This window comes from Macaca fascicularis, chromosome 11 (assembly GCF_037993035.2).
Source record: "Macaca fascicularis isolate 582-1 chromosome 11, T2T-MFA8v1.1".
NCBI lineage: Eukaryota > Metazoa > Chordata > Mammalia > Primates > Cercopithecidae > Macaca > Macaca fascicularis.
Window position 1 is genome coordinate 12,006,883 of NC_088385.1, and position 19,272 is coordinate 12,026,154.

General features: G+C 43.7%; 1 protein-coding gene across 12 annotated transcripts in view; it reads right to left on the bottom strand.

The window, feature by feature from the left end:
- PHC1 (polyhomeotic homolog 1) overlaps positions 1-17,995 on the bottom strand; it is a 27,193-nt gene extending 9,198 nt beyond the window's left edge. The window contains exons 1-8 of one of the 12 annotated variants that reach the window (XM_045364713.2): positions 17,726-17,857; positions 16,470-16,482; positions 14,761-14,918; positions 12,352-12,462; positions 11,109-11,189; positions 10,425-10,574; positions 9,363-9,518; positions 1,603-2,095 (exon numbers count right to left, since the gene is read on the bottom strand). In XM_045364713.2, the coding sequence (XP_045220648.2) occupies positions 1,603-2,095; positions 9,363-9,518; positions 10,425-10,574; positions 11,109-11,189; positions 12,352-12,462; positions 14,761-14,874 (1,105 nt within the window). In that variant the 5' untranslated portion in view covers positions 14,875-14,918; positions 16,470-16,482; positions 17,726-17,857. Of the gene's footprint in view, positions 1-1,602; positions 2,096-9,362; positions 9,519-10,424; positions 10,575-11,108; positions 11,190-12,300; positions 12,463-14,760; positions 14,919-16,469; positions 17,683-17,725 lie in introns of those variants that run through there. The other 11 variants (XM_065523731.1, XM_005570053.4, XM_074006259.1 and 8 more) reach the window with 11 other exon arrangements.
- Positions 17,996-19,272: the final 1,277 nt, after the last annotated feature.

Sequence of the window (19,272 nt, forward strand, 5' to 3'; positions counted from 1 at the left end):
AGAATAAAGAGAAAAAAAGAGCAGAGAATAATAACCATTCTAAATTAAAAGTAAAATCATTTTTCCAAGGTATACCTAGCTTTGGAATTATGCGGTGAAAATAAATCTAGTCAGTATGAAACTTGGACATCACTTCATCCATACTCTTTCCACTGAATCAGACATTATCAACTACCACTAGTCTTAAAGATCCCAGAGAAAGAACTCCCTTGCTCAATCATTTCAGAGCCTCAGTAATTTCTTGTGTCTCTTATCTTTGCCATACTTAAATATTGTACTCTTTTACTCTGTACTCAGCAAAGAAGAATGGTTAGCCCCTCCTCCATTAGACTTGGAGTTTCTCAAAGGCTGAATCCAATGTTTTATTTATTTTCATATCCCTAATACAGAGCTCAGGGCCTGACACTTCAGAAGCACTTAATATTCACTGAAAAAATAGATATTCACAGAGTTAAAGATACCAACATCTTCCCATGAATGACTTGGATTTTACAAACCATCAGCTTAGATCACTATCTAAGTCTTAACAGTCAGCACCTGTCAGCTCTGACCTAAGTTTCCTCCACTATAAACTGGGATTGACAAACTCTACTTCTCCATATTGCACCAGATTGTCCAGAGATCAAAGCATGTGATAAAGCACTTTAGAAATATAACTGCTAGAGTATGTAAATACCAAGTATAATAATAACTAACTTTTAATTTTTTGTGTGAGTAAATTATCTAAGTATATCAACAACTAAGGTGCTAGAAACAAAAAAGGCAAAAATCAACTTGACCAAATAAGATACACACATCTAACTACATCTTACCCGCAGTCTGAAAGCAAGTATAAACTATCGGTCTTGCCCTGTCACCTAGGCTGGAGCGCAGTGGTGCGATCCCAGCTCACTGCAACCTCTGCCGACCGGGTTCAAGCTATTCTCCTGCTTCAGCCTCCAGAGTAGCTGGGACTACAGGCGTACACCACTATGCCCAGCTAATTTTTGTATTTTTAGTAGAGACAGGGTTTCACCATGATGGCCAGGCTAGTCTGAAACTCTGACCTCAAGTGATCCACCTGCCTCGACCTTCCAAAGTGTTGGGATTACAGGAGTGAGCCACCGCACCCCACCTCTCTATTAGTCTTAAGTGCTCTAAGGCATTTGTACTATATCTGCTCTACGCTGGACCAAACCACATTAAACAGTGAGGAGAGAATTCATCCCTTATAGTAAATGCTAAGTTACATGAAGACAAGGAATCTGCTTTTCAAAAATGTATCCCCAGTAATTCCTAGAAAACAGCAAGCAATTCAGTAAGATGTGATGAATGAATAGACAGAGTGATAAACTGAAGAACTAACAGCCTAAGAAAGCGGACAGGGCAACTTGTAAGCTGACTATTGCCTGGTAGAAACAGATAAGATCTGTATCTGTCACTTGTCCTCCGACCCTGAAATAATATGTTCAAGGCTGATATGATTCCCATTCCTTCCTCTATTCAAGGACCAACAGAAGCGGGGAAAAAACAAAAAGGTGAAGAAAAAAAGGCAAAAAAAGAAAAAAAGGAAAATTTCACATTAATTCTGAGAGAATAATGACATTAGGAGTGACAATTTACCTGAGCTAATAAGTGTCTGGCTGGGCGCAGGTGTGGCTGTCCGTGTCAGGTTCATACCCACATTCTGCTGACCGCTCCCATCTGCTTCTGCCTTCTTGGCTGCTGCACTTTCTGCCTCTGTCTGGCTGCCCTGGCTCACAGTCACTGTTTGGGCTGCAGGCAAGGGCTGCACCACTCCTGTGCCCTTCCTGGGACAGCTCCCACCACCCACTCCTGAGGAAGGCAACTGGCCCAAACCACCATGTGCCTGGCCACCTCCACCTGGACCCATGGACCCCGGGATGCTATTCCCACTGCCTCCACCAGCTTGACTAAGGTTGAGGGACTGGCTTGTGGCCCCAGAGGAAGCCTGTGCCACCGCTAGGGCCTGGCTAGAGGCCTGGGAGAGGCTAGAGACAGGGGAGGCTCCCGGAGGAATGGCCTTCTGAGTGGAGCCTTGCATTGGAGGTCCTTGAGCTGAGGCCTGTTGATTCCTTACTGCCAAGTTCTGCACCTGAAAGACATGAAAAAACAGATTGAGAAAAGGAGGACTGGAGGCATTAAGGTCAAAGATTCAAAAGCAGCCAGGATAGCTATTGTGTCATATTCCACAGAATACCTCAGCTCGTATCTCTGCCTTTACAATATACTTTAAGGCCTTCCTACCTCCTAGGGAGGAACTCTGGAACCATATCTAATTTTTCAGCCACGTTCACTCACTAGCAAGTGTGTCATCAAGTGTGGTCATTTATTGCTTCAAAATCTCTCTTCAGTTACCCCTTTCCTCGCCATTCAATCATTCAGCACCTCCCAAAACCTCGCCATTCAACCATTCAGCACCTCCCAAAAACCTACTATGCCTCAGGTACTACATTGGATACTGGAAATGCAGAGGAAAGACACAGTCTCTGCTCTTAATGATGACTTTCTACTACAGAAGACAAGAAAATTACCACTTACGATATAAGATGTATAGATATACACCCAGTACCATAGGAGTACAAAGAAGGAAGAGCAACTAAGACTAGGGAGATCAAGAAAGGGCTTCCTAAAACACGTGATGCTGATCTGACACTCAGTAGGCAATGGTGAAGGTGGGGGTTTAAAGATATTGGTAATAGCATTTGCAAGGCCAGAGCCAAAAAAGGATTATTATTTAGACCAGGCGCTGTGACTCACGCCTGTAATCCCAACACTTTGGGAGGCCAAGATGGACAGATTGCTTGAGTTCAGGAGTTCGAGAACAGCCTGGGCAACACTGCCTCTACAAAAAATGCAGAAAATTAGCCAGGTATGGTGGCAAACACTTGTAGTCCTGGCTACTCAGGAGGCCAAGGTGAAAGGATCACTTGAGCCTGGGAGGCAGAGATTGCAGTGAGCTGAGATCATGCTACTGCACTCCAGCCTGGGTAACAGAGTGAGACCCTGTCTGTGGAGGGGAAAAAAAAAAAAAGACATTATTTTTAAATATTATAGAAAATATGTATAATTTCTAAAAAGACTGTATTTTTAGAAATTATAAATATTATGTTTGGGGTAAATTACAAGGAATGGAAAGAAACGAAGCTAGGAAGGCAGGCTGTGGATAAGGAAGTAGGAAGGTGCTTGGCCATTAAGGGCCTGGTGTGTTGAAATAAGGAATCTGAACTTTAGTTTGGGAACAGCAAGTTTATCTGTCTTATTCACTGTTATATTCCTAGCACCTTCATAGTTCTGGCACATAGTCAGTACTCTAAAATATGGATAAAGGGAAAGAATGATGCCTGCTTAACGGATTATAGGAAGCCAATAAAGGTTATTAATCAAAATAAACATTCATTTATACATTTATACATTTCTGATTGAAGTATAAATCAATACACTTCCTATTTTAGAAAATATTTGTTATCATATCCTAAAGTTGAACATTCACACACTCTCTAACCCAGAAATTCCACAAGAGAAACTCTTGCCATGTACCACAGGAGGCATGTATAGGAATGTTCATGGTGGCACTATTCATAGCAACCACAACCTGGAATCAACCCAAAGGGCCATCTACAGAAGAGAAGATGAATAAACTATAGTATATTCATACAATGGAACAGTATGTAGAAACTACAATTAATAAACTACAATGACTCCAACAAAACAAATGGATCATGACAATGTTACTAAGAAAGCACTCTCCAAAAGTGTACATACAGCATGAGTACCTTATACATTTCAATACAATTAAAAAATATATATGGTGTCCGGGGTTTGCTTCAAAATACTCCACAGGCGGAGAAGGGCCTGAATGCAATGGCCATGTGTTGATAATTGTTGAAGCTGGATGGTAAGTACACAGGAATTCACACTTTTTCTATTTTTGTATATGTTTAAAATTTTCTATAATAAAAAGGGCATTTTAGAAATACAGAGATGCAATAAAACTATATAAAAAAGGACCCCAGGGAAGAATGGACTTAGAAATCAGAAGGCTCCTTACTATGGGTAAGGGAAGGCAATAGATGGAACTGCACACTGCTTATTACATTATTAAAAGTTACTGAGTAAATAAATTTTAAAAGGTTATGACGAGACCAACAGTGAGAGAGCGTCATGACCCAAGGCTTATAATATTAGCAAATTCTGTGTACCAGAAGTACAATTAAAAAATTAGTAGTAACAACATATATTTTCTTATTCTAAAAAAAGAAGTTAGTAAAAGTTTCCTGATAGTAATGCAGAAAAGAATTACAAGTAGGTAAGACTGAAGTCAAGAAGACCATTTAGAAAACTAGTACAATATGCCAGTGCAGTGGCTCACGACTGTAATTCCAGCACCCTGGGAGACCAAGGTGGGCAGACTGCCTGAGCTCCGGAGTTCGAGACCAGCAGGAGCAACATGGAGAAACCCCATATTCTAACTAAAAATACAAAACATTAGCCGGGCATAGTGGCACAAGCCTGTAATCCAGCTACTCAGGAGGCTGAGGTACAAGAATCACTTGAACTCAGGAGGCAGAAGTTGCAGTGAGCCGAGATCACACCACAGCACTCCAGCCTGAGCAGCAGAGAGACTCTGTCTCCAAAAAAAAAAAGAAAGAAAACTAGTACAGAACAGGTTCAAATAATTAAAACCTGCATTCAGGCAGGAGGAGAAGCAGTAGAGAAGAGGTGATGGCTTTTGAGAGATATTAACAAGAATCATCAGGATTGGGTGCTTTAGTATATAATATTATCTGGTAATCATTAATATATAGTTTTTCCAATCAGCTTCATTTCCATAATGGCTATTTCAAACTTTCCCACTCTCTCCCTATACCTCAGGCTACCTTCTGTTTCTCCTCCTCCTCCTCACCTCTTCAAAGAAAACAAAAACCATTATATGAGCATTACTTCATCACTTCTCCCTTCTCTCCCTTCTCTCCTTCCTATCAAAAGGCAATCAATCCTTCTCTGTGCTCTACATCCCATCTCCTCCTGCCATCTCAAGGAGCATATAAGATCCACTGCCTCCTCTTCCACTTCTCCTTCTCCACTGGCTCCCTCATCACCATGTATGAAATGCACATTCCCCTCCCCGGTTCCACCTTCCTTTCCTGGTGCTGATAAACTCTAAATAGCTATTTACAGTCACCGTATTCATTCCCACCAGCCATTCACACCCCTCAAACTCATCATACTACTTTGGATTCACCACCCCCCAAACTCAACTGAAACCACTCTCCCTCCCTATTAATAAAACCCCCCTGCCCATGCACGCACGCATGCACACACGCACATCTTATAACATTTCGTTCCCTTGTCTTCATGACGCTACAGTCCAGATTTTCCTATCTGCTGCTCTTTCCCATTCCCTCTGCCATCCCATTACCCTCTATCCATCTTGAACTGCTTTTCCAAAGTGGAGCTTCATCCTACCTCAGGGCCCCATATTAAACGTTCTTCTCCTCAATCTGTACTATCTCCCCAAACATTTTTTTTTAAAGATGGAGTTTCACCCTTGTTGCCCAGGCTGGAGTACAATGGCATGATCTCAGCTCACTGCAACCTCCACCTCCCAGGTTCAAGTGATTCTCCTGCCTCAGCCTCCCAAGTAGCTGGGATTACAGGGGTGCACCAACACACCCAGCTAATGTTTGTATTTTTAGTAGAGACAGGGTTTCACCATGTTGATCAGGTTGGATGGTCTCAGACTCCTGACCTCGGGTGATCCACCTGCCTCGGCCTCCCGAAGTGCTGGGATTACAGGCATGAGCCACAGCGCTGGGCCTTTTTTTTTAAGATGGAGCTTCCTCTGTTAACCAGGCTGGGTGCAGTGGCACGGTCTTGGCTCACTGCAACCTCCAACTTCCAAATTCAAGTGATTCTCCTGCCTCAGCCTCCCAGTAACTGGGGCTATGGGCACACACCACCATGCCCAGCTAATTTTTTTTGTATGTTTAGTAGAGACCGAGTTTGACTATGTTGCCCAAGTTGGTCTCAAACTCCTGATCTCAGGTGATTCACCCGCCTCAGCCTCCCAAAGTGCTGGGATTATAGGCGTGAGCCACTGCGCCCGGCCTCCCCAGGCAATTTTAAACACTGAAGAGGGTGAACTAATTTAGTAGATGGGGGACTTCAATTATCATCTATATGTCTACTACTCTCAAATGTTTATCTCCAACCCAGACCTCTTCTCTGAGCTCAAGAACCACATAATAAAACTGCAGTCTCAGTATCTCCTCATGGATGGCTCACAAGCACTTCTAAGCCTGTATGTCCAAAACTGAACTTCACTCTAAATACACTTCTACATTCGTCGTCTCATAAACAGCACCACCGGCCACCCCACTGCTATATCAGATCTCATATCTGGCATCTCCCTTAATTCCCCCATCTATTAAATTAGTTTACCCTCTTCAATGATTCTTCCAAGTTATCCTCAAATATATGCATTTCTGTCCATCTCCACTGCTACCCCCAATACAAACATCATCTTTCCCTTAAACCGTTAGAACAGTTATTCTCCTGACAGTCACACTCACACCATATCTGTTTAGTCTCCAAAGAGGAAATGAACATGGTATTTAAAAAGCAAAACAAAACAAAAATACATTCAAATCTCTCCATGACACTTCCTTATTTAAAATCCTTCTATAGCTTCCAATTGCTTTTTATAAAAAGCCCAAAATCCTAAACACAGCCCCCAAAGCCCTGCAAGATAAGGTTCCTCCTACCCATCTAGCCCCACTTTGCCAAACTCCAAGAATATAAGACTTTCAAATCCTCAAACAAATCAAGTTCCTGCCCTCCTCAGGGCCTTTGGACACACTCTTCTCCTGCCTCCAACACTCTCCTTTCACATCCTTATCTGGCTAACTTCTGCACACCCCAAGTTAAATGTCACCTCCCTGACTTCTACACCCCATGCCAAAGCTAAATTAAGTCCCTTTCTAAATTCTCAGAACACTTGGTACTTTCTCAATTATTTCCCCATTCAGGTGACTATTAGTTTAATGTCTGGTGTTTCAATGGTCTATGAGCTCCACAAAAGAAGTGATTATGACTTTCTTGGGCACCCAAGGTTAAGGAATGTTTGATACATTAATAATAGCAGTTCTTCCTGGACACTCACTACGTCCAGGCACTCTTCAAGCAGTTAAACACAGCAACTCATTTAGTCCTCACAACACATCCTGAGGTAGGTATATTACAATATCTGTTTTACAGACGAAAAAAACGATAACAGAAAGATGTCAGATCATTTGCACAGGGTCACACAGTAAGTAGTGGAGCTGGAATCTGACCCATCGGATGCGTATTTTTAACTACTGCCCTCTGTTCCTCCACATATTGACACTCAAATATCTGATGAAGGAATGAGTGGATAAATCAAAGAACTGGATATGGAAACGGAACCAACCTCATTCTTGGCTCCCACTGCTATCACCAAGTCTAAAACAAAGGCTTGCCTTACAGCTAGAGGACCCCAAGAGTTTCTTAGCAGGTTCCCTAACTTCTCTTCTCCAGGAACTATTAGAACAGTATTAGAACAGTTATTCTCCCTACAGTTCTTCCTAAATACTTTCCTCATCCTGTTATTCTGCAATGATCCCTGTGACCTATGAAGTTAACTACAACCTCCTTTACTTGGCTTTTATGATCCACCCTAGCAATGACCTCTTCTATCATCAGGCCTGTTGATTCTATTTTATTTATTCCCTCATTCCAACGCCCACCACACATACTCATATTTAAATACATGACTATGCTCTTACGCTTGCTGTTCTCTCTCCAGTTTTCTTCTCACTCCAAATCAAATCCACTCACCCTTCAAGACTCTGCTCAAGTATCCCAATAAGGCATTGCAAAGTCATGTAACCAATTCTTTTCCAAACTCATGTTTCACTCAAAGTTAGCACCATTTAGTTTAGCACTTTTTTTTTTTCTTTTTGAGATGGAGTCTCATTCTGTCGCCCAGGCTGGAGTGCAGTGGCGCGATCTTGGCTCACTGCAACCTCTGCCTCCCGGGTTCAAGCAATTCTCCTGTGTCAACCTCCCAAGTAGCTGGAACTACAGGCACACCACCACTAAGCCCGGCTAATTTTTGTATTTTCAGTAGAGACGGGGTTTCACAATATTGGTTAGGCTGGTCTTGAACTCCTGAACTCAGGTGATCCACCCTCCTCAGCCTCCCAAAGCGCTGAGATTACAAGAGTGAGCTACCACACCCAGCCTAGTTAGGGCACTTTCATTCTCTAAGCTCTTTGAAGACCTGACTCACATTTCTTTTTCAAACCTGCAAAATTTCTAATACAATTGTTCCTTGGTATCCACAGGGGATTAGTTCCAGGCTCATGGACATCAAAATCTGCAGACATTCAATTCCCTTTTATAAAACAGAGCAGTGTTTGCATATCATCTATGCACATAGCACATCTTCCTGTATACTTTAAATCACCTCTTGATTACTTATAATATCTAATACAATGTAAGTACTATGTAAATAGTTACACTATGCTGTATTTTTGTATTTTTTTAATTCTTGTATTGCTATTTTTAATTGGTTTTTTCCCCAAATATCTTCAATCTGCAGTTGGTTGTATCTGCGGACGTGGAAGCCAAAGATGCAGAACCTGCAGGTATGGGACCCACAAACAGGGAAGGCCAAAAGTACACACAGGAAGAACTCAACATTTACCAGCTTACTGATAAACTAAAAGGATGGAGTAATTATCCTAAGATCCGAGGTTGTGTCCCATCCATAAGAAGCTAAAATTTCAGGCTCAAAAATACATGTATTTTGGGAATAAGTCACAGGAAGCAACGGTGAGGAAGACCTTTACTGGGAAAAACAGTGAACAGGAAGAGGAGAGTGAAAGTTGAGAACTAGAGTAACTTACAAACAGAAGCAACCAAACATTCCTCCAGTAAGGTCATTCCTCAGCCAGGTCAGCTTTAGATCTAAGTAACAGAAGAATTCTCTCAACAATCTCTTCTCTTCTGACAGTACTATGAGAGAATTAAGACTCTCCAAATAAAACAGACTCACAGGAGACTTGAAGGATGGTAAGGAAATTTACCCTATCTTGAAAATAAGATTTCCCAAATCCACAAGACTATTTTCAGGCAAATCTCCTTGTCTTTCTAACTCAAATTAACTCAAAGGTTATATGGGATTCAACTTCTATGGTGATTAAGGGAAGGAAAAACAAAACACAAAAAGTAAGAATTCTGAAAAGTGTAATGAAGCAGAAGGATGGACCCAGGTCGATGGTCATTCCCTTCATCCTACCCAGTGCCCACCCACAGGTAAAGTCATCGCCACTAACCTGATCTGCATCTGCATGAACTCCAGGAGACTGAGCAGATGGCACCTCCTGCTGGACTGCAGCCACTGCCCCATTAGGCATCAGGATGAGTTGGGAAGCTAGAGGCACATTCCGACCCAGGGTTCGGTTTACCTGCAATAGGTTTCCCAGCTGTGGCTGGCAAGGAGAGGAAGACGAAGAGCAAAGAGGACAAGAGGGAAAGAAGAGACAGAAGAGATGGAAAGGAAGGACCACAAGACAAAATAAACAGAAGATATTAAACAGCTGAGCCCTGCCTGTTCCACACCAACCCAGGAGCCTCATACTCTCCACATGTGATGAACCATCCAGAAGAAAACCTAGAATGCACAGAAAACTACAGATTGATGTCAAAGAGTCAGACGTCGAAGAAATAGAGAAAATTAGGATTTTAGAACAAGTACTTATATATATCGCTCAGTAGGCTGGGCGATAACACAGAATTTGTATACTTGTGCCAAAGGTTTAAAGGTTGACTATATCTAACACTAATTTAGTCAAATGTTAAGCCAGTATTTTCTAGCATAATATCTTAATTTAATCTACAGGCTACCTGTGAACAGAGAGCATCACTTCTAGGTTAAGTAAAGTATGGGAAGTAGGTCCCAGCTTCTCTCAAGACATCAGGGTAACCATGGTTTTAAAAAATGGCTTTTGGCCGGGCGCAGTGGCTCACGCCTGTAATCCTAGCACTTTGGGAGGCCGAGGCAGGCGGATCTCCTGAGGTCAGGAGTTCCAGACCAGCCTGGCCAACATGGCGAAACCCCGTCTCTACTAAAAATACAAAAATTAACCAGGTGTAGTGGCGCGTGCCTGTAATCCCAGCTACCTGGGAGGCTGAGGCAGGAGAATCACTGGAACTCGGGAGGCAGAGGCTGCAGTGAGCCGAGATTGTGCCACTGCACTCCAGCCTAGGTGACACAGTGAGATTCTGTCTCAAAAAAAACAAACAAACAAAAAAAATAAAACCGGCTTTCACTCAACTATTTGCCAGGGCCAGACAATCATGCCCCTGGGGCAATGGTGGCTGCATCTGTGGCTTACCCGTAGATACATCTGGGCCTGCGACTGGTTGAGGGGTGGGGAGGTGGTGTTCCCCAGTAGCACAGATTGGGTCAAGGTGGTAGCACTGGGAGAGCTCACACTCTGGGATCGGCTGATGAGCTGGGCGGCCGATGTGGTGGCCAGATTGATCTGTGTGGTATAGAAAGGAACCAGGACTAAGGATTTGGGAGAAGTAAAAGGAAATGTACATGACTGACAAAATCAGAGTTACACAGTCAAGAACAGAATATTTCACTTTCATGGAGCCGGGGGAAATGAATAATGTCTTCCTATCCAAAACTGTCATCCTGGTTACTTTAGGGTATTACCGAAGTGAAAAAAAACCAACAGTCTCTAACCACTAGTGTTAACAGTTGAGAAGACAAAAGACTGAAACAGCACAGATTTTACTTCTCATTGAAGAGTTCAGGGATTAGTCCCTTTCTTTGTTATTTCCTCTTCTTCCCCAGAATTTTCTTTTCTTTCTTCCTTAGACTTCCTCTTTAGAGACTCCAATACAGATTAATGTTGGTTACTTTCCCCTGTACTACTATTCTCTACTTAAGAGCAGTAACTATCCACTGACGGCTCAATACACACTCTCAGATCAGCGGCACAAAGTAATTTAACCCAGGGACAAAGACCCAGGTAGAGACGCCTCTCAGTGGGAGAGGCAGTACTCACTGAGGCCTGGGTGGTGGTAGTCTGCTGCTGTGTAGTGCTGGTGTTTGGGGAGCTGGCCTGCCGACTGGCAGCAATTGTGGCCTGTTAAAGGGGAAGGGAAACAAGAAGTAGCAAAGACAGTGAAGGAAAAAGCTCTCAGTCTTCTAGTAATAAATCACAAGCACAAAACATAGAGATTTGACTTTATAAACAGGGAGATTCCACTTTAGGGTAAAGAAAAGTATATTCACTAGCCCGATAATCCTCACATTACCACATATGCTAACCAGTTAGTCCCACATAACCCTCCTGGGGCAGAGAGGCAACTTGCCCTCCAGTTCCCACTCTCTTTTAGGTGGAAAAAGATGTGTTTTTTTTTGGTTTTTTTTTTTTTTTTTTTTTTTAAGAAGGAGTCTCGCCTCTTTCACCCAGGCTGGAGTGCAGTGGCATGATCTCGGCTCACTGCAACCTCCGCCTGCCAGGTTCAAGTGATTCTCCTGCCTCAGCCTCCAGAGTAGCTAGGATTACAGGCGCACACCACCACGCCCAGCTAATTTTTGTATTTTTAGTAGAGGGGGTTTTACCATATTGACCAGGCTGGTCTTGAACTCTTGACTGCAAGTGATCCACCTGCCTCAGCCTCCCAGAGTGCTGGGATTACAGGCGTGAGCCACCGTGGCCAGCCGGAAAAAGATCTTTTGGTCAGGTCATATCATGAGTCAATGCAAGTCTAGTCCAGAGGTATCGCATATAAATACAATGTGAACCACATATATAATTTTCTACTATGCAAATTTTTAAAAAGTGAAACAGGAAAAGTTAACTTTCATAATTTAATTTATTTAGCCCAATATAAATATCACTTCACACGCAATTAATATTTTTTAATTACTGATATTTTACCTTTTTTGTACTAAGTAGTCTAACTCTAAAATCTTATAGGACGTCTCCATTTAGACTAGCCACATTTCAAGCACTCAATAGCGATATGTGGCTAGTGACTATGATATTAGATAGTGTAGGTCTAGATTATAGACAGCGCAGGTCTAGAACATAGCCACTCTACATCTAAAAAGTGATTTTATAGTTCTTACTGCAACCCCAGAAGCTAAGATGCATCCATCCTCCCACAGGAGACAGGAGGCATAAGAGGCTGCCTGCAGCCTGGCTTAGTATAGGATGCAATATGCCCAAAAAAATCTCCCCTACCCACCTGTAGTGCCTGTCCCCTCCCTCTCGGGCCAGCTGGCTGCTGACCTCTCACCTGCTGGACAGCAGCCAGGCTATGCAGCTGGGCATTACTGAGTTGCTGCTGGAGCATGAACTGGTGGAAATACTGAGCTGCATTGGGCTGCCGCTGCAGTGCCTGCAGAGCCTAGGAAAAGACAGAGAGGATAAAATATTTAGAATGGACTCCTAGCTCCTATTCTATGTAAATCACTATATTTGTGTGGCCATGGGAAGGACAGAAACCAGAGGAGATGGGAGTTTGGGCTAAATCTTCAACAGCTATTTTCCTTTTTTTTTTTTTTGAGACAGAGTTTCGCTGGTTGCCCAGGGCTGGAGTGCAACGGCGCAATCCACCGCAACCACCGCAACCTCCGCCTCCCAGGTTCAAGTGATTCTCCTGCCTCAGCCTCCCAAGTAGCTGGGATTACAGGCATGCGCCACCGTGCCCAGCTTATTTTGGATTTTTAGTAGAGACAGAGTTTTTCCATGTGGGGTCAAGCTGGTCTCGAACTCCTGACCTCAGGTGATCTGCCTGCCTCAGCCTCCCAAAGTGCTGAGATTATAGGCATGAGCCACCACGCCCAGCCTTTTCCTTCATTTTTTTTTAGAGCAAGGTCAACTTGCTCTATCACCCAGGATGGAGCGCAGTGGCGTGATCATAGTCTACTGTAACCTCAAACTCCTAGTTCAAACAATCCTCCTGACTGCCTCAGCCTCCCAAGTAGCTAGGACTACAGGTATGCACCGCCATGTCTAGCTAATTTTTTTTATTTTTAGAGATGGGGTGTTGCTATGTTACCCAGGCTGCTCTTGAACTCCTGGCCTCAAGAGATCCTTCTGAGCCAGGCACAGTGGCTTATGCCTGTAATCCCAGCACTTTGGGAGGCCTAGGAGGGCGGATCACCTGAGGTCAAGAGTTTCAAGACCAGCCTGGCCAACATGGTGAAAACTCCGCCTCTACTAAAAATACAAAAAATTAGCTGAGCATGGTGGCGGGACTGTAATCCCAACTACTAGGGAGGCTGAGGCAGAAGAATCGCTTGAACCTGGGAGGCGGAGGTTGTAATGAGCTGAGATCGCGCCATTGCACTCCGGCCTGGGCAACAAGAGCAAAACTCCATCTCAAAAAAAAAAAAAAAAAAATCCTTCTGCCTCTGCCTCAGTAAGTCTATATGGTCCTTTAAAAACTGGAAGAAACAATCACAGTCATGCACCACATAACCACTATTTGGTCAATGGCAGACCACATACACAAGAGCTATACTATATAACCTAGCAATAGGCTATACTATATAACCTAGGTGTATAGTAGGCTATATAATCTGGGTTTGTGTACGTGCACTCTATGACAGTCACATAATTACAAAATTGCCTAACAATACATTTCTCAGAACATATTCCTGTCATTAAGTGACGCATGACTGTAATTCTATGGTTTATTCTCCATAGAATGTAAGAAAAGCAAAGCAGTGCAATTTACACAAACTTATTTCTCCAATTGGGAGCTGGAAATACATGCCATAGCAAAGACTAGACAGGGTGAAAATAAACAAGATGCCGATTAATGTAAAGAAAACAAGAAAAAAACCTGGGCATGGTGGCATGTGCCTATAGTCCCAGCTAGTCAGGAGGATAAGATGAGAGAACTGGGAGTCTGAGGCTGCAGTGAGCCCTGATCGCACCACTGCACTCCAACTTGGGCAGCAGAGCTAGACTTTGTCTCAAGAAAAAAAAAAAAGAAAGAAAAGGAGAAAATGTAAAAGTATATTTTAGATAGAGAGTAAAGGTTATAGAGCCCTAATGGGTTGGAAATAATGAAAAAATAAATAGTGGCTTCTAAAAGATTCCATCAGGTAAAATTTTCAACGAATTCAACCAATTGGCATTTTTACATATTTACAGTATGCTAATACAGATTTATAAAATGAACAGTAGTTTGGTTTTAGTGCTAACTGGACTTTACTGAATTCTTATTCTTCAATAATTGGAACTATTTTTATGATATGCATAGTTATTCTAGTAACCAAAATATTTACTAAAAGACCTCATTCCCTAACAGAATTAATACAAACATGGAATTTGCTGTTTGTTTAAAAATAAATCTCTAAAGAGTTCCATGATACTTCTATTACTCAAGGGGATTTACAAGAATGGCCAAAGATTAAAAACCTGGCAATCCAGGATGAGAAAGGGTTAGTTAGAATCTAGCTAGATGGACTGAATGTTGTTTTTTAAATCCTTATTTGAAAGACCGGATTTCACTGTTTGCTTGCCCAAACCTTGTAAACTCCTAAGATTCTCAGGGCTGGAAGACAGCTTAGTCATCATTTAACCCAACTCTCCCCAATTTGTTGAAAAAGAACTGAGCACAATTATTTTCCAGCATCACTGCCTACCACAAGCCAAGACTCACAGACCACGGCCCCTCAGAGCTGAGCCTCACCTGCACTGCTTGTCGCTCATACAGTGACATTTGAGCTATCTGGGGCCGAGAGCTGCCCCCTGAGCTGGAACTCCCATTGGTGGAGTTGGAGTTCTGCTCGCTCTCAGTCTCCATGATAGCGGTCCAGGGTCCCCAAGGCTGGTGCTCTGACTCAAGACCTAGATGGAAGCAGTAAAAGGTTAAAACTTATATCTTGATCCCAAGCTGTTATCTCATGTTATTATTCAAGAACACAAGAAATCCCTAAGTATCTGAGAATCTTCCTCCTCTTCCATAAGCCATGATTTCTCATCTTAAAACTCCCAAATCTTCAGTATACTCTTGCAACCATGTCTTCCCAATATTACCATCTTTTGAAGCTATGCAGTCTCAAAAGAAACAGCCTTTACATATTCCCTCATGGATGTCACTAAGTAAAATGGCCAGAATGTGAGATGGCACCTTACAATACCAAAGCTACCTTACATTCCCATAGCATTTTTTAACAGTTTAAAATCTACCCACTTAAAACTTTTGGCTGTCTCATTTTCGTCTCCATCTGCATCGCATTATCATCCAAATGAGTCACCATATACTGGGGAGCCACTGGTTGCCTCCTTTCACTGGGCTAGGCACTTCACCTATACTCTCTCTCTCATAGCAGTGCTGTTAACACTGTTATCCTTATTTTACAATTTAAGAAATAAGGTTTTCTGAGATTAAAGAAGTTGCCCTAGTAAGTATCAAGTCTTTAGACTAACGCATGCTTCTTCAAACCAAACTCTGATTAAGGCAGTGTCATTCACTATGATAGTGAGTACTCGTTATCCTCATTCTATGGAGGAGGACCTTAAGATACAGACACATTTAGTGGGTCATGAAAGGTCATAATAGTAGGAGGCAGAAGAGCTCACCTACAGCCCACATAGCCCAAATAGCTGCCTGGTTCCAGCTCCGGCTACTAATAACACCTCAGGCATGTCGGTTTTCCTCCTTATACCTGTTTCCTCACTGCAAAGACGGCTTCATACTGAATGTAATATATCATTTTAAGACATGACTCCGGGGTATGCAACATAGAAATACACACAATGAAAATCTTCAAGAAAGTAAGATGCAACTTTGTAGTCTACTAACGTCAGAATTTACCCACTGGGGACTACACTTAAATTTGCAAAAAGACACATATGAAAACATTGCTAAGAACCAAGCAAAGAGACAGGAGATGAGAAGAAGAAATATTCTTCCAAAGCAGCACTAAATGACAATAAGGTTTTTACTCATTCTTTTTGTTTTTCTCTTTCGTTAAGCTTCACACTATTTTCTCTACTTCTGAGGCACTGGGCCAATATCAGGTCACCAAAATATTATTTGGCTTAGGAATATAAACATCAAACCAGAATTTCTGCTAAGTGTTGTCAACAGTTTTATTAGGGTGAATGGATTGGTCATAGCGATTGCATCCAAAACAAACAAACAAGCAAAGTAAATAAAATCAAACTGCTTGGCCTTGGCAATAAAGCTGAGGATATTTCTTATTATCTCATTCCCAGTACCATCCGATCACACCATTATCCCACCCCCAAATCTTTAGTTTCATTTAGGACTAGCAAATGTCACTGCAAACATGTATATAACCCAAAAAGTACATAGGAAAAATCACATCAGCTTCAACTAGTCTACCTTCTCCCCACATCTTTTGCCAAAATATCAAAGCACTAAACAGATACAGACCCATGAATCCTCATTATCAGCATGTGAAGAAAAAAAGTGGGTAAGGATTAGAGGCAGCACGGCACAGTTTTATAGATTACTGGATTTAGTTCACTGGACTCAGAGACTTGAGACCCCTTTGCTAGGTATAGAGACCATAATTCCTACGTTCACATGTGAAAATACTCACAAACTGTATCACCCCTCGTCTCCCCAAAACTGAATTCTTATTAACAATTTTATTTTGATTGTGAACTAGAAATAAAAATGTAAAGGGACCAACTTAAAAGTCTCAATAAAATCGAGGGAAATTGCCACCAAAACCAGGATTCCTGGATCCCAGGCACATAAATGTATTCATTTGTGATCAACACTATGACTACAAGATTAAATACGAAAAATGGAGACAAGCAGTTTCGGCAGCACCAGGAATCAAAATTTTCAAAATTAAACTGGAAGAGAGTGAGAAGCTGATCCACAGATGTCCCCAAAGTAGCTAAGCCACGGTCATCCTAAAAGGTAGCATGTGGGGTATACATGGGGTTGGGTAGGCGCACAGACCTACCGAAGGGAGCTAGAAAGGGACACTGAAGTGGACTTAGTATTGGGTCGAGAGTTGGAGAAAGTCAGTATCCCTAAGCACGAAACTCTTATCATGTAGAAAGGATGGGACACAGGAAGGGGGACGGGAGAAGGGGGTGGTTCAGGGAAGACTGTGCCAAAGACATGGTAATAATCAAGAGAACAGGGAGAGTAGACGCCCAGGGGTCCTGGTTCTATATAGAACCTTGATGAAAATGATGTTTCAAAGAGAAATCAAATACACCGGGGGAAGGGGGTGGATCCAGTGGTGCGCCCAGAGTGAACTGACCCAAGTGAGCAGGGACATGTGCATACAGATAGCAGGGAGACAGGCAGAAGTCAACGAACTGGAGGTTGAAGAACCCAGGGGACCACGAAAGCAGGGAGATAACTAGACAGCATGCTCGGCTGGAAGGACCAAAGTCAGAGAAGGAAAAATGAATAAGAAAATGAGCAGTCAGAGGCAGCTAGGGTGACGGACAGACAGCATGAAGCGCAGCAGAATGAATAGCCAGAAGACTCGGACAGGCAGAGCCGAAGGACCGCAGAGCTCAGCGCCAGAGGTAGGCAGGGAAAGCAACTGGGGGAGGTACCTGGGGCGTTACACAGATGGAGGTGGCTGAGGAAACATCCCCGCGCAGCCAAGCCCCCAAAGGTCCTGCCCCTCCCCGGCCCTCGGTCGCCCGGTTACCTTCTCGCCTGGCTCTGCACCCAAGTCCTCCCCGGGGGCGTCCACCTCATGTGCCGGGGTCCCCAGTCGCCAGGCTGGGCTGGGGGCTCGCTCGGCCTCCGCGGCGGGCTCCCCTCGCCTCCTCCCCTTCCTGGAGGGGCGGGGGCGCCGAGGGCGGGGTGGGAGGCGCCCGGCGCGGCCGCGGCTCCCCGCCCCTCCCGCCGCTCCGGGTGCGGGCCCGGCAGCGGCTCAGCCAGGCCTCCGGAGCTCGCTCCGGGCCTGTCACTTCCTGCCCGGCCGAGGAGGTGGGGGCCGCAGGCCGGGGGCTGCGGGCCGGGCTGGAGGAGGGGGCTGCGGGGAGGTGCTTCCGGGGCAGCCGGACCCCTCCCCCGTCCCTCCGCCTCCCCTCGGCGCCCTCCGCCCCCTCCCTCCCGCGAGTCCCTCGTTTCCTGCCGGCGCCCGTTGCCATGGCGACGCAGCTCCCGGGCCTCTGCGCTCCAGGCCCCGGGGTTTTTTCCTCTCTCGCTCTCTTTCTCCTCTTTTTTTACCCCCTTCTTTCTCTCCGAGTTCTGCTCGCCGGTTGGAGGGAGAACACTAACAAAGTGCTGGCCTCTAGTGGGGAACGCACTTCTCGGAGAGGAGAGGGAGATGGGAGAAGGGAGGGAAGTGACGTGAGAAGGGGAGAAAGAAGGTGTTTTCTGGAGCTGCTGGGAATAAGGGATAGAAAGAAAGGATCAAAGGGACCAAGAGGCAGAGAAGGAGAAACAGCAAAGCTACGACCCCTAGAGAAACGATAGACTGGGAAAGGAAATGAGGCAAAGGAAAGGAGAGAAAAGGCCAGAAAAACTTTGAGAATGAGAGAAAGGAGGGAGAAGGTTGATTGTTTAATCCCTCACCTCAACTCCAAGAAGGCGGGAACGAATGCTGCAGAAACAGCTAACCCATTAGGAGTTGACTTCATTTTCAAAGCAGCGACCTAATATAACTTCCTTTGGATAACACTTAAGTTTGTCATTTCAGAGATTTGTGTGTGCTTCGATTGAAATATGTATATGAGTTCGAATGACAAAAACGGGAAAAGGCCAGAGTATAGAGATGTAGAACAATAGGGCTGTTTCTGGGAACACTAAACATTTGATCGGGGAGCCTTTGTCATTGTATTTATGGTACCAACTTACCGGTTTTTAATTATTCGCTCATCGTTCAGCATTCAATAACTATTTGTAGAGCGCCTACTATGTGCTAAATCATGGAAGCTTGGATTGCATCAGTGCACAAAACAAAGATAACTGCCTTACTGCCTTCATTAACCTTTACAGAAGGGTCTGGGGGATGCCTCGTGGATTAACAACTGGGACTGATGCTTTTTCTCTTGCTCTCTCAGTCTTCCTAACCTCTATCCTAGACAGTTATTTTCTCTGTCAATCCACTCTTCTTTCTCTCCTTTAAAAGCCCATGCATGATTTGTTTATAGAGAAAAAAACAGAAGTATTATTTTGCTTATAAATTATATCCATTTAGATTTTTCTTTGAGAGAGGAGTATTTGGACTCCAAGCTCTTTATTTGT